Source organism: Bombus impatiens, unplaced genomic scaffold (genome assembly GCF_000188095.3).
Source record: "Bombus impatiens unplaced genomic scaffold, BIMP_2.2 scf_0027, whole genome shotgun sequence".
In the NCBI taxonomy this organism is placed as follows: Eukaryota; Metazoa; Arthropoda; class Insecta; order Hymenoptera; family Apidae; genus Bombus; species Bombus impatiens.
Window position 1 is genome coordinate 494,874 of NT_176446.1, and position 14,144 is coordinate 509,017.

The 14,144-nt window shown below is 39.7% G+C and overlaps 1 protein-coding gene across 1 annotated transcript in view; it reads right to left on the reverse strand.

The window, feature by feature from the left end:
* Positions 1-13,969, reverse strand: part of LOC100743962 — a 73,158-nt gene extending 59,189 nt beyond the window's left edge. The window contains exons 1-2 of the mRNA XM_003484955.4: positions 13,116-13,969; positions 8,316-8,353 (exon numbers count right to left, since the gene is read on the reverse strand). Of these exons, the coding sequence (XP_003485003.1) occupies positions 8,316-8,351 (36 nt within the window). The 5' untranslated portion in view covers positions 8,352-8,353; positions 13,116-13,969. The remainder of the gene's footprint in view (positions 1-8,315; positions 8,354-13,115) is intronic.
* Positions 13,970-14,144: the final 175 nt, after the last annotated feature.

Consider the following 14,144-nt stretch of genomic DNA (forward strand, 5'->3'; position numbering starts at 1 on the left):
TTCTACGTACATTTTCAATTTGTTTCGAGTCTCGTCAATATAATTACGATGGTTGAGTCTCATTGATTCAAAGTGCTAATATAACTTGCTAATATAAGTGCTAATACAACTTATATATAATTGCGAGATGTATAATGATACTTGCCCCAAATAGTTTGTAGTTCTACGTACATTTTCAATTTGTTTCAAGTCTCGTCAATATACTCAGGATGGTTGAGTCTCATTGATTCAAAGTGCTAATATAACTTCAAAATCATAAAAGATCGACTATTTTTGCAAGCAATCTCTAACGTAGCATATATCAGAAAATTTCATTATCAGCGTTCCTCGAGCGTGTCCTTCGAAATAGATTGCATCGTAATCAAAATTGTTTAGCTCGGCAAATGATCGATAAGAAGAACAAGAAGCTCGGTGGTTAATTCGAGCAGTAAAATCCGAGCTGTTGGCTCGTCGCGCAAGGTTGTAAATAAGACCTCTAAAGGCGACCATACGTGCACGTATATGGTAAGGCCAATTGGATAATGGAAAGGACGAACATTGTGTTGCAAGTCTGGATCGTTTCTAATTACCCTATCCGATAAAACATACCAGCTCCTAACAGTATTTAAACGTTAGGTCTGTATAGTTACGTGCATCATAATCATATTTCATCCTATCTTATCATTCGTGGGAGTTGTCAAACCACTCTATAGAAAATTAAACAATAATTAACAATCCATGAATAATTCAATGTTTATGCAATTTATCATCCATAATTCATTCTTTTGAATTTGACGAATACTTTATGAGGAATAATAGCTTAGAAAAATGTACAGTTTAAGGGAAACTTTAAAAGAAGAGGAGAGGGACACGTAATAGATGTTTAATATCGAACGATGTATGAATTTTAATAATCGACGACTGAAGAGAGGGGAGCGTTTGTTGAAAATTGTTGCAACGATAATTTAGAACCTTGATTCCTTAATAAAAGCCTTTCGAGAGAATTGATCGTTACGATAAATTGCTCGCAGAGCTGATCATTACAGCAGAGTTGGTATAACCGATGACCCAAGATGTTTATGCAATAACGGTGATCAAGACATTGATCATCTTGCTTAGCAATGCTCTCTTTTTACAACACGAAGAAACAAATTTATCTATTCTACATTCTGCTTCTTTGCCGTAATCTCCTTTCGATTGACTTCTTTAGTTGCGACTGGACAATTTCTCCAACTGAGTTTTCTTATTCTTCCGAGATTTGAAGGTTGCAATAATAATAATAATAATAAAAAGAATAAAGAGAGGGAAGAAGGAGAAGTGCAAAAACTTGTCCACAGTGCAATAAACGTTCTCCGACGTGATGCGATGACGGTGAACGTAGCAAGGGCACTCGAGACACCTCTTACTCCCTCGACACACTTTTATTTTCCAATCCATGCCGATTTAGGTATCGACATTACGTAGTAGACTCGGACAACTACTGCTCTATGGATTAGGTGAGCGTGTAATTGTCGGAGTTGATCCAAGTTGCACCAAGTGTCGATGTAAGCGTTACGTCCAGCTCTTTTTCTTCTTGTATACCCGACGATGGTCTGATGTCTTCGTGGCAGATCCAAGTAACCCTGAACTGGTTTTATTCGAGCAGTTGATCCACCGATAGTACTATTATATATCTACATTAGAATTCCATATTAGGATATAGAGACGAAGTAAATAAAATACAAATTGGTTCTTTGGATGGAAAGTGAGAGTTTGCGATACCTTTCTCACATCGAAAGTTATACCACACGAAAACGACATTAGAGAAATTGTCTAATAAACACCGACATCGGCGTTGTTAAATGTACTTATCGGTGTGCGCCGATGAAAGTGGTTCAGCGAGTCAGCGGCCATTTCGCATGTGTTTAAACATGCGTCGTAAATTCTAGGAAGGATACCAACGTACATGCGAAATGAAACACGTTTCTTTCATACACGTTTGATCACATCTTCGATTCTTTGCCGATTTCTGCCAATGCTTCTTCTTTCGAAATATTACCGCTGGACGCTTACTATAGACCAGACGATATTAGGAGCATTTGCTCCCTGATCTGAACAACTTCGAAGCGGGTAAAATTTTGTAAATTTCACAAATTCAATTAGAGAACGAAACACGCAGATTTATTTAAAAGACTGTCAATGTACTTTAGAACGCGATTTACAGAAAATTTCTTCTTCCTTAATTTGTTGATAATTATCCATTGAACAAAATTTAACGAGTAGTATTACCCCGCCAAATTTAAACTTTAATGAAGCGACGTTTCATACGTGTCAATCTAATATGAATATGTAATTGACAGGTAAGGTACTTAATCTTCGAACACGATCTTTTACACCCCGCAATTATGTTCGTGTCAACTCGTCTCACGATAGGGTGTGTCAGAGAACGGAACTCGTGTTATGGTGGAGAAGGTTACTCTGCTATGGTTTCTATCGGATAGTAAAACTGCAAGTGCCATATACGGATACGCGGAGTCGCATGCAGACGCCTCGTTCATACAACGCCGTCAGTTAAACACTCGCGTTCGTGTTTGATCCGATTACACATAATCGCAAGGATGCAGCGCGAAATGCAGTTTCGTAAAAAAATCCGCCTCGAGGCTGATGTCGATCGATGGGCGTACAAAGCTCAGATCTATATCCACGCGAACGTTTATCTCTCAAGGATGAGACTTTGAAATACGATCCGTGTAACCTCGCAGTAATACAAAGTATAATAATTGTAACTATAGTTTACCGGCATGAACATCTTCCAAAGTACACGTACGACTTTGGTAGAAAAATGATGGAAATGCGCAAGTTATTTCAAGGTTGTTCTGGGATTATTTGCATAAAGCAGTGTCTCTCAAGCCTTATCTCAACTTGTCTGTGCATAGAGATCATCGCCTTTTTACCTTTACGACCTTTATTACGTGTTTAACAAGCCATGGTAAACTCATTAGAAATAATTCTAACTTAATATCTAATCAGTTGCAAAAATCTTAGTCTAAGAATAATTACAGCGATTGATGATCCAATTTAGTAGCTCAATGGTTTGAAGAACGGAATTGTATGTTCTTGTAGAATTTGATTCTCCACTGATACAGTTTTCTTTCTTGCGAATTTCCACCGCATCAACGTGCAAGTTTTATTTTCTTCCTGACAAACTTATTTCTTGACCCTTGCGGTGTCTTCACGCTACAAGCAGTCTTCAATTATTCTTGCGATCATTTCCTACGTATATTTAAAATTCATCGGTACGAAACTCTCAATTATTTTAATTATTCAAATTCCTGAGCCACCGTTGTTATACCTCGACGTACCTCGAGCCAGTACTAGCTGTTTGCAAGCTGTTTTACGACTCCTGAGGAATCCGGATTGAGAACCCAGAGAACAGAGTCTTATTTTCTGTTTATTCTTGGACTCAAAGTCCTGGGATGTTGGTTTCACGGTAAAAGGAGGATTTCTCCTGTCCTTTGAATAGCAAGCAAATATTCTATATCACGTGAGCGTCGCAAACAATTTTACAGCATAATTGAACACAATTGCTCTCGTCACACGACGTGAAATCTTTCTCTTCGCTCTTATGGTTAAATAATGGTAAATAATCGTTCTCAGATGTGGCCGTTAACCGCGAGATCTTGTAACTAACATTTTCAACGCTGATTTAACGGGAACGTTCGATCCTGTAAGAAACGCGTATCAAGGGACAACAAAATATTATCGTGCATTCCAATTGACCCTAAGCAAGCAACTTATCAAGTGAATCAATGGATAATCGGATCGACGTAGTCGCAGATGTAGCGTAGGTCGAGATCTCCTTGAAAACGCCTCCCAGCATACGATCCTGCTGGCATAACGCAAGTTACATTACTCATTCGCTTCTACTCGATCGTTGTATCTCTATAAGTATCTAAATGACGTCATCGTTGCACGCTTTTCGCTGAAATACGTTGCGATCTTTATCGACAGGACTGGTTTTCCCGCAGACTCCCTTATTTCGAGATAAGGCAGGATATTTATTTGAACTCATCAGGGGACAAACGATTCATATAAGAGTATAATGTACTGTAATTTTTCGTTCGTACAGTCGTTCACGAAAGTATCGGAACGCTTATAGGAACTTTGTCGCGGACATATCAAGCGTGTTATATAAAACATTTAAAAATTTCATGCAATTTGTAATCCATTGAGAAAACAATGAATAAGCTACTACCGTCACTGTGGTAGGTTTTCGACAAATCTGAGAAAATTTGTCAACATTTATCGAAGCGTCTCTGCCACCTTAAACAATTTCAATGTTTGTGAAAGATCTTTCAGAAGAAAATGCCAATTCTGCTTTGGAAATACAAATGAAAGAATGAAACGTATAAATTGATAATAAGAAACGTAGAATTATATAGATTCTTTGCTTGTTTGAAAGATTCGCGTCAAATTATATAAAGTTGACAAAGCGAAATTATCTGGTATACGCGTACATCGGCCGAAAGGTAAATTCTCCTTAATTGCGTCAATTCTGTCGGTACAATTGCACCAAGTATTTTCGAAACAATCGGGAAGCTACGAAACACGACCAACGAAATCAGATTTAAGATACTAAATGAGCATTGTTGAAGGTGACGTGCGAGTGGCAGAAAAAAAAGCTTGAAAGTGGCCGATGTTGCGTGGGTGTAGCCAGAGATTGCAGGCTCTCCGTGAAATTTCGTATTTCAAAAGGAACACCCACGCTCTCTTCTTTGACACGTCCATCGCTCATCGAGATAATCATTCCGAATTTGGATATTCAAATTTCCTGATTAGATTCATTTAGAAATTTGTTTCGCTTCCAACTGAACGCCCTTGTCCGACGAACGTTACGCAGAACGATAGTATTCGACAAATCAGTGAAAAATCATTTACGCAATCCTCGTTCTAAACTTGGTCGCGTCACTGACGACTTTCTCTCGGTCTAAAACAAACGTGATTTTCTATTGACCGTTCGTGCGATAACGTTCCCTCTAGCGTGTGTCCATAAACAGAGAAATCCAATTGCTTTATCCTGCCGATTAGCCTGGTTCATTGTCCACTAGCATCTTTAGTTTTTGCATTACGTGAAATCACGTGCACTATTATAAAAAATATTATAAGCAAACATAAAAATAAATTCCATTTTTAGTGATAGGAATGGTAAAAATAATTCTATTACGAATAACGTCGACACGAGTTTTCCATGCGTCTTACTTCAGTACAAAATACGTATGTTTATTCGTTATACATTCAACGTTCGTTAAATTAGAAACCTACGATACTTGGATTTCCTATGGTAAAGGAATTATTTCGATGAATTTCGATGTGCAACAGAATAATACTTACGGTATCAAATTTTACAGAATCTATATAAATTTTATTATCTATCATCCATCTATATGTCTATTTTATTACAGACAAATTTTATGCGGATATTAAATTTAATTAAATCGACTTTTTTCAATCAGTCAGCTTTATAACGCGGTGCAAAATTTATTATTCTTTGTGTTCGCGGTAAAATGGAATTATAAAATAAACAGGGTCTCGTCCTAACTGCTTCGAGTAGTACACGAACATAAATTATTTTCTAAACAGTGCCGAAAGTTCACATTCCGTCTTCCTCTTTCTTGGTACGTGTGAACTGCCGGCAAGGGAGCGTTTAGAGGCTCACTTCCGGTATCGGTTCTCCTATCGACTTCACAGTGAAACGTCTGTGAAAACGAGCTGCACGGACCTCTGCGAGATCATGCGCCGATATTTAAAAGAACAGCAAGTAAAAGTGGGCGTGGCTGTTTCTCTAGCGATCGTACCTCTTTCTCTTGCATACAGAACATTCGTGCGAATATTTGCATAGCGCTGTTCGAATAACTTTGAAAATTCAGTCTCCGCATGGCGCGATTTTTATGCAGCAACGCGCTCCATAGGTTTTCTCTTCTTCCTTTTCCCTCCATTTTATTGCTTCCTGTTAAACGTGAAACTTTCTTGGCTTTTTTCCTTCGGACTGTCCTTTCGGATATTTTAAGATCTGTGTTCTTCGTGTTGTACACATATTTGGCAGCTTATTTGCACTCGCGCTGATCAGCCAGTTAGAAATTTCAGTGTATTCTTCTGGAGTGTGCTCGGTGTTCCGTAAACGTTTGCATCTGCTAGAGAGTTTTGCTACTTTTTCGTGCGAACCCGATCCAAAGTTCTTCTTCTTTACGCATGCAAATGTTTATCGAGATCTCGCAAGCAGTTGAACATCGTGCGAGTTTACGCATCCACTTGGAAATTCGCATTTCCTGTGTGACGATGATTTCTTCGCGATCACCTACACGCTTTCTTCTCACAAACTTGCAATTTCTACTAAGATCGAGGTTTTTCTTTATGCGAACGTTTGTACGTTCACTTTTCAAATCGGTGACCATTTCCAAGTGGAAAAATAAAACTATACTTGCGCGTCGACGCTATTTCATTTAGTCGTACACTATCGATCAAAAGTATACGGACGCTTGTCCTCGGTCGAATGCAATTCACGAGATCACAAAAATTTATAAAACCACGAACATTTGCGAAATTTGTAATTCACAAAATTATTTTGACAATTGCAATGGCTTTGCCATTCGTTAGAGTAGAATATTATGAAATATTATGACACGATAGAATTTATTCTGGAAAGTTAATACGCAATTAAAAAATTCATATCTGTAAGGATCAAACGGTGTATACGATTTCTTGAAACGTATAAAGGAACATTACAGCATAGGTATATGATTCCTTTTTTTTAGCAAGTTTAGTAAGTTTTATACGTGCACTTCCGAGAATCCTGAGGTTCTAATCAGCGTAATTCCTAGATTCCAAGCTATTTGTCGATTATTAAACGTTGCACAGGCCCATAATTGCAACCTTTGAATGAGTTAACGACATCAATTCCACAGTTCTTTGTCGAGAGAACGTCGCTTCATTTTGCGAGGATGTTTACTATGATTATCATAAAAAGAGCAAGTATCTACTCAAATTATCTTGTGCAGCCTTCATTTCGCTGAATAGCTCGTGCAACAGGAAAGTTTGTAACGCTTGTTAAACACGTTTCAAACAAAAACTGTATCATTGCAATCAATACGATATACTGGTGATTCGTTTGAGTAAATTCGTGCTCTATAAAAAGAGGAAAATTTATTGTATCATTGGACTAATGCAACACAGCTTTCACAACCAATAGAAAAGATTATTCTTGCATTGACTAATCACTGAAATCTCACTAATGGTCAGAGCGGGGATATTTTTCCAAGTTCAGATCTTTACAAACAGAACTGAAAAAATGGGGACCGAGTAGAAATCTTTTTTTTATTCCATATCTTTTAGTTTACTTTTCAATTTACTTTAGTTTACTTTACTTTTCAGTTTACTTTACTTTTCAGTTTACTTTTCAGTTTACTTTAGTTTACTTTTCAATTTCCCATTGACGCATCAAATCTACAAGTTCTGCGAATAATATCAGTTCAATTAAGGTCCCAAGGATAAATTTGCGAATCTCACATCCGATTTTTTCAAATTGTATCCCAATCTTCATCGAATGTAAAGCTGTGAACGAGGTAAAATTACTTAAAGAGACTCGAAGAGCTGGTACATGATAGCGTCGTTTCGCTGGATTGCTGCACTTTAAATTAACTTCGAGGTGAAAAATTGCGGGGCATAAAAAATATTGCAGCCGTCTCGACACAGTTTTCCTGACAGTCGGTTTAGCGGCACGTTGTACCAACAAAGGATTACATAATTCCCCACATTCCTGGCCAACATACTACGCTCTCCAGTCATGCTCGTTTTTCGTACGACGTGATACTAGAGAAAGTATCATACACGTACTTGTTATTTACCATCGAAATTGAAATCGAAATTCAGCGAAAATCGAGAGGCGAAAATTTCGAATTGGTCGGTCCAGCTGTTTCACACGCTGAAGAAACGTATCGAAGTTTGTAATATTTTCGTATTGCATCATCAAGTTACACTTGTGTATACGTTTCGTGTAGTTCAAAGAGTATCTTTCATCATTTGAATTAATCCTTAATGATAATCAACACTGATAAACAAACTAAAGCTGAAAAGTAAGTTTCATTTACTACACGTTGCGACACATGTACACTTTACTTTTGATATTTTGCAAATTTTTGTATCTATGTTTATCCTTGTCCATCTGTATACATCTGTGCTGGATATAAATACGTAAACATCGTGAGTATGTTTAGGAATCTAAAGAATCAAGGTTGTGCAATTGATACGAAATACGTGTTAGGGTATCTTGAGATTGTCAGAAGACTTTTTCATTTACTTACCAATAAAAATGCCAGTGCGATCCCCCGCCAGTCCATGGCTAAAATAAAAGAGAAAGTCTTATTAATAACTGGGTCGAACTCCCATGAGTACGATCGACCGTGCAAACGTCTCTCGCGCGAGAACACTTGCAACAAAACACGAAAAATCACACGACGACCGGTCTATCTTCTTACTTAATACATCCACTCGATGTTCTTTGTACATCTATCCAGTTAAACGTCTCTGCTCACGACCTAACAAACTTCGATTCGCTAACTGTACACTAAACAGGCTACGTAACGAGGTTCTCGATGCCAAAAAAAAATCCTCCTCCATTCGCACATTCCAAAGATCCATGAGATATCGTCGAGACCTTCTCGTCGATGTTCCACGGAATCATAAATCAAGCAACGCGACACGCCTCAAGCTTTGTAAGATTCGCAGACACAAGAAACTCGTCTCCATCTTGCCGCGTGCTGACATGGAGAACATAGAGAGAGAGAAAAGGGAGGGAAAATGGGAGAAAAATTGGAAGGGTCGAAGGGTTTGATTTTGACGCAGGGAAAACGTTTTCGAGCTGGTTAGTAGAGCTGTGTCGAGAAAGCGACGCGGTGTTTCGCGGAGGTGGCCGAACATAACGCAACGTTCACTTTTTCGAGCAACAAGAGAGGCCGGTGCACGGAACAGGAACGACCTCGAACACACTGGACCACCGTGCTTGACCGTAGCCCTTCCACGCGGACGCCATTTTCACCGCACCACGACCCCTTTATGTTTTTCGATCGAACATGACGCGACGTCGCGACGACACGAACCGCGCGATTTTACGAGGCTGGTCGATCGACATCCCGCGAGGTTCTGCCACCTTCTTTCCACCTTTTCTCGTCGCGGCCAGGAAAGTCAGGCTCGTGCCTCGCGATTTGATGCACTTGGGAACCCAGGGCCGTAACATACTCTACCTTTCACTTTCTCTTCGTCACGTGGAAATTCGTTTCTTCCAACCTTTTCGTTGGTCGCGTTTGAAAAATCCGTTACTGACAAACGGAATCGCGAGCAACTCGCGAAAGTAATCGACCACTTGTACACGCTTTTCTATGAAATTTCATTAGCAGCGTAACGAGAACCGACTATCGCAATCATATCGGTCAAGTTTCAAACAGATGTGAATATTTATACAGAAATTACGGGGGATTGTACCTCCCAGAGTTCACAAAGATAATTAAACAGTCCATTGTATGTCGACACGTACTTGTAATTGTAATATTTATTGCTATATCGTACACTTATTGATAGATATACAGGGTAGGTGGTAACTGGCGGTACAAGCGGAAAGGGGGTGATTCTACGCGAAAAAAGAAGTCGAAAATGTAGAATAAAAATTTCTCGTTCGAGGCTTTGTTTTCGAGAAAATCGACTTTGAATTTTCGCTCGGTACGCCTGCACTTTATCGCGTCTCGTTATAACGAATCTCACTGTAGATCGTTGTCTCGATTGACTTTATTTTCTTAACTTTTAAAATTTTTAAATTTTTAAATTTTTAAATTTCTAAATTTTTAAATTTTTAAATTTTTAAATTTTTAAATTTTTAAATCTTTAAATTTTAAATTTTTAAATTTTTAAATTTTTAAATTTTTGTTCTATATTTTCGACTTCCTTTTTCGCGTAGAATCACCCCCTTTCCGCTTGTACCCTATTGTTTTACTTGTAAATCTTGGGCTTTCGTAACAGCGCGAGCGCATACGTATTGTGACTATATCGGCCTTATGCGAGACAAGTCACCGGTGACTTCAACGCACGGTATGTCATGACGTGGGATCTGCTTCGACAGCCGTACGCTCTTTTCGCTATGCTCGCAATAAAATTAAATGAAATTCTCTATCTTTTGTCTTATCTATTCCCATTATGTGTACTAGATAAAACACTTTAAAATTTCATTAGCGATATATCGCATCGATAAAATTTGAAAGCAATCAGAAAATGAAAATCCACGTATACAGAAATTGCAAGATACTTACCGCAGACATATACAGGGTGGTTGGTAACTGGCGGTACAAGCGGAAAGGGGGTGATTCTACGCGAAAAAAGAAGTCGAAAATATAGAATAAAAATTTTTCGTTCGAGGCTTTGTTTTCGAGAAAATCGACTTTGTATTTTCGCTCGGCACGCCTGCGGTACGTTATAACGGATCTCAAAGTCGATTTTCTCGAAAACAAAGCCTCGAACGAAAAATTTTTATTCTATATTTTCGACTTCTTTTTTCGCGTAGAATCACCCCCTTTCCGCTTGTACCGCCAGTTACCAACCACCCTGTATATGTCTGCGGTAAGTATCTTGCAATTTCTGTATACGTGGATTTTCATTTTCTGATTGCTTTCAAATTTTATCGATGCGATATATCGCTAATGAAATTTTAAAGTGTTTTATCTAGTACACATAATGGGAATAGATAAGACAAAAGATAGAGAATTTCATTTAATTTTATTGCGAGCATAGCGAAAAGAGCGTACGGCTGTCGAAGCAGATCCCACGTCATGACATACCGTGCGTTGAAGTCACCGGTGACTTGTCTCGCATAAGGCCGATATAGTCACAATACGTATGCGCTCGCGCTGTTACGAAAGCCCAAGATTTACAAGTAAAACAATAGTCATATGAACAACGCTCTATGCAATAATCCGGAAGACGATTTTTCATAAAAGAGACGAGCTTCAAAACCGCTGGCAGGAATGACGTAAGATTGGAAAACTTTCTGCAGAAACGTCGTATAACTTGGTGTTAAATGAACAGATAGCGAGTTTATTTTCGACGTAATTAAACGATCGAATCGTTGTCAAGCATCTCTTTAAAATCGTTTGTTAACCAAAAGCTCCTATCGATCGTAAGATGAAAAGTCGACGAAGACAAACGAATGCCGTACTAATTCTATTTTAATCTTCGCCGATACAAACATAGTCTATTTGTAACGGAAGTGATACGACACGATAAAACACTGAAAATAAGTAAAGAAGGAATCCAAATGACTACATGACTCGTGTTTTCCTATCAACGGGTTAAGATCCACTATCATTAGCAATTCAAACGAGGCTAACATTAAACAACTAGTCCTACGTAGCCTATTCTTAAAAAGTTCAGCCTTTTTAATACCACGACTTTTTAATACTTCTACCTTTTGCTCAAACTTGTACAAATATTTTTAGATCGATAATTCATACCAATCGGCCTTTTTCTGCGTATCGGTCGCGATCGATATAATTAATACGCGTGGGTTGTCGAGATGCTGGATGAAAATCGTTGAGTGCGTGAGCGTAGACGATCCTTGGCGCCTGCATATTTGGTCACCACTGCCACCTACGAGGATGAACAAGCGTCCCGAGCCTTGTACTCGTTTTCGCGTAGTCGCGTTGCATAACGCCGTTTCATTAAACCGACTATGAAGTCCACGTTATACCCATTCAGCCGTTGGCTGTGTGCCCCTCCATTTTCCATGCGTGTCTCCGCAACGTGCTCGGGAAAGGAAACGGTTGCTTCCACGCTGTTCGCACAGCTGTCAGCCGCTCTCGCGTTACACCCCTCTAGCCATCCATTTTTTTCAAATGTACCCACACTCGCTCGGTTATTCCGAAACGATATTAGGCGTCGAACTCGAAATCGCGATTGTACACGAGACTGCGTTTTCAACGAAATACCAGAACCACCGACTACCAGCCGGATGTAGATTTTTGAAACGTTGTGCCTCGTACGCAACGAACTGCGACGATCAGGGTATTTAAGACGCTTGAGAACCGAACTAATTTCAAGCCAGCTTCGGATTGTCCGCTTTTTTCCACGAATTAAATAATATACCTTTCACGGCGTTAGCGTGCACGGTCAGCGTAGTCATTGGCCTTTGAGATTGCTATGAAAAATTGAACGTACGCGTTCTCGGTGTCTGACACCGGAAATCCAAGAAATCCTGCCGATAAGGAAACGCGTATTTATTTTTTAAGTTCTGAATTTTTCACCCTTTCGTGAATTCCACGGGGGGCGGAGGGTGAAATAGACTTTGATACGATATGTATCGAACAGTTAAACGTGGCGAGAATTTTGAAACTTTTTTCTTGATATGGAAAAACCAAAGTTACGGGAATTGATTTATCGCGAGGGAAATAGAACGAAAGAGATAAATGACAAATAAACGTTCGACGAAATCATTGTGAAACGTGCGTGCTCGCTTTCGACGACCTTGAGAATGGAGAACAAGTTAAAACGCGAATCCACAAAGAACGCGTTGTTGGTGACGCAACCAGCGAATTTTAGTCTCGTTGTTATTTTTCTATCGTCTTGACGGTAATTTCAACGAGAACTCGTTCTAGACGGCTTCTGCGCCCTTGAATATCCGCCAACGTGGTCTTCGTAGAGTCTCTCCACGCAGCGAGATATTGCGCCATCTTGGTGTCACCACGATTAAAAACGTAAAACTCGAAGAGACGTTTAACAGGACTTTATCTTTGCATCTCCGTGTTATTAGATACATCTGACATAATAAATCCATTAAACGAATCCAGTTAACGAATCGAGTAAACGATGAAAGATTTATTTTCACTAATCGTCCGGTATATGTACGTTTCCCTGTGCTTCCACTCCATTAATCACCTGGACCGATATTTTTATTTTACAACGCTGGAAACTATCCCGCAAGCATTAATTATCAAGATATCGAGAAAACTGTCGATATTGAATAGCACAGAGAATAAAAGAAGAGATTACGATACAGCAACATATAGATTAATATTAACTGGCGTTTAACGTCGAATACGTAGATATTTATTAAAATATCTCACCTGTCGGATCACCGGTCTGTCTCCCAAAATATCCAATTATCAGCGATGTCGCGATATCCAGTCGTTTCTGTCTTCTTGGGGAAAAACAAGGGAACGACGACGAATCTTTTTCACTGTTCGTACGAAACAACGAATCGAACGCAAACGAAAACGGAATAAAAGAAACGAAATGTCACGAAGAGCAGGATGGCGGAAATCACTTTTCAAGGAGCACCGAAGTTCGTCGAAATCACCAGTTCGATCTGCCTCGTGGATCCGGCTCGTTCATCATCAACACTTCCGGTAGCACACGAGACTCGTCGGAGAGCGTCGAAAACGCGTTCTCGCCGGCCATAAAGTCCACCTCGCGCACGTCGACATCCCCAAATCGTGACTGATCCCTCGATGACGATTCTTCTCGCTCATTTACGAGACTCCGAGTCTCGACGATTCGTTCTATCTAGTCAGGGGAGAGTCGATCGTTATCGCGCTCCCGTATCGTCAACTTCAACCCTATCTTCGCGAACGATACTATGATTCGCGTAACTTTTATGCCAAAGCAGAGTCAGATGCCCTCGCGAATATTCTTCGTCGAATGGGATTTTCAAATTGACCGAGTTCTTTAGGGTTTCTGCTAGTTTTATTATCATCGATTCCACGTTGTCGTTCCCCGCGATAGATCGACCTCCCCCGAGGATGTTCCCATACTCTGGCAGAAATTCTTTTCATGTGTTTAAATTATCGGCACTGCACCACACACCTACCGGCGGTTCGTTGCTCTGGAAAGAAGCAGTCGAGCATGAAGAGAGCCGAGCAACAGACAAATCCTCTGCGATCGACGCGAGGCTCGAGACTGCACTGCTCTTCGTCCTCACGGTCCCTGTTACCTCTGTGTTCCCCTCACACAGCTCAAACAGGGAACCGTGCTGAGGTGAGAGAGGGAGAGCCACGAAGAGAAGCAACGAACACCGCTTCAAAGTACAACGAACAGAGACAGAAAGTTTCATTCGTGGTGGGAAAAAAACAACGATAAAGAAAATAAGTTTCGAG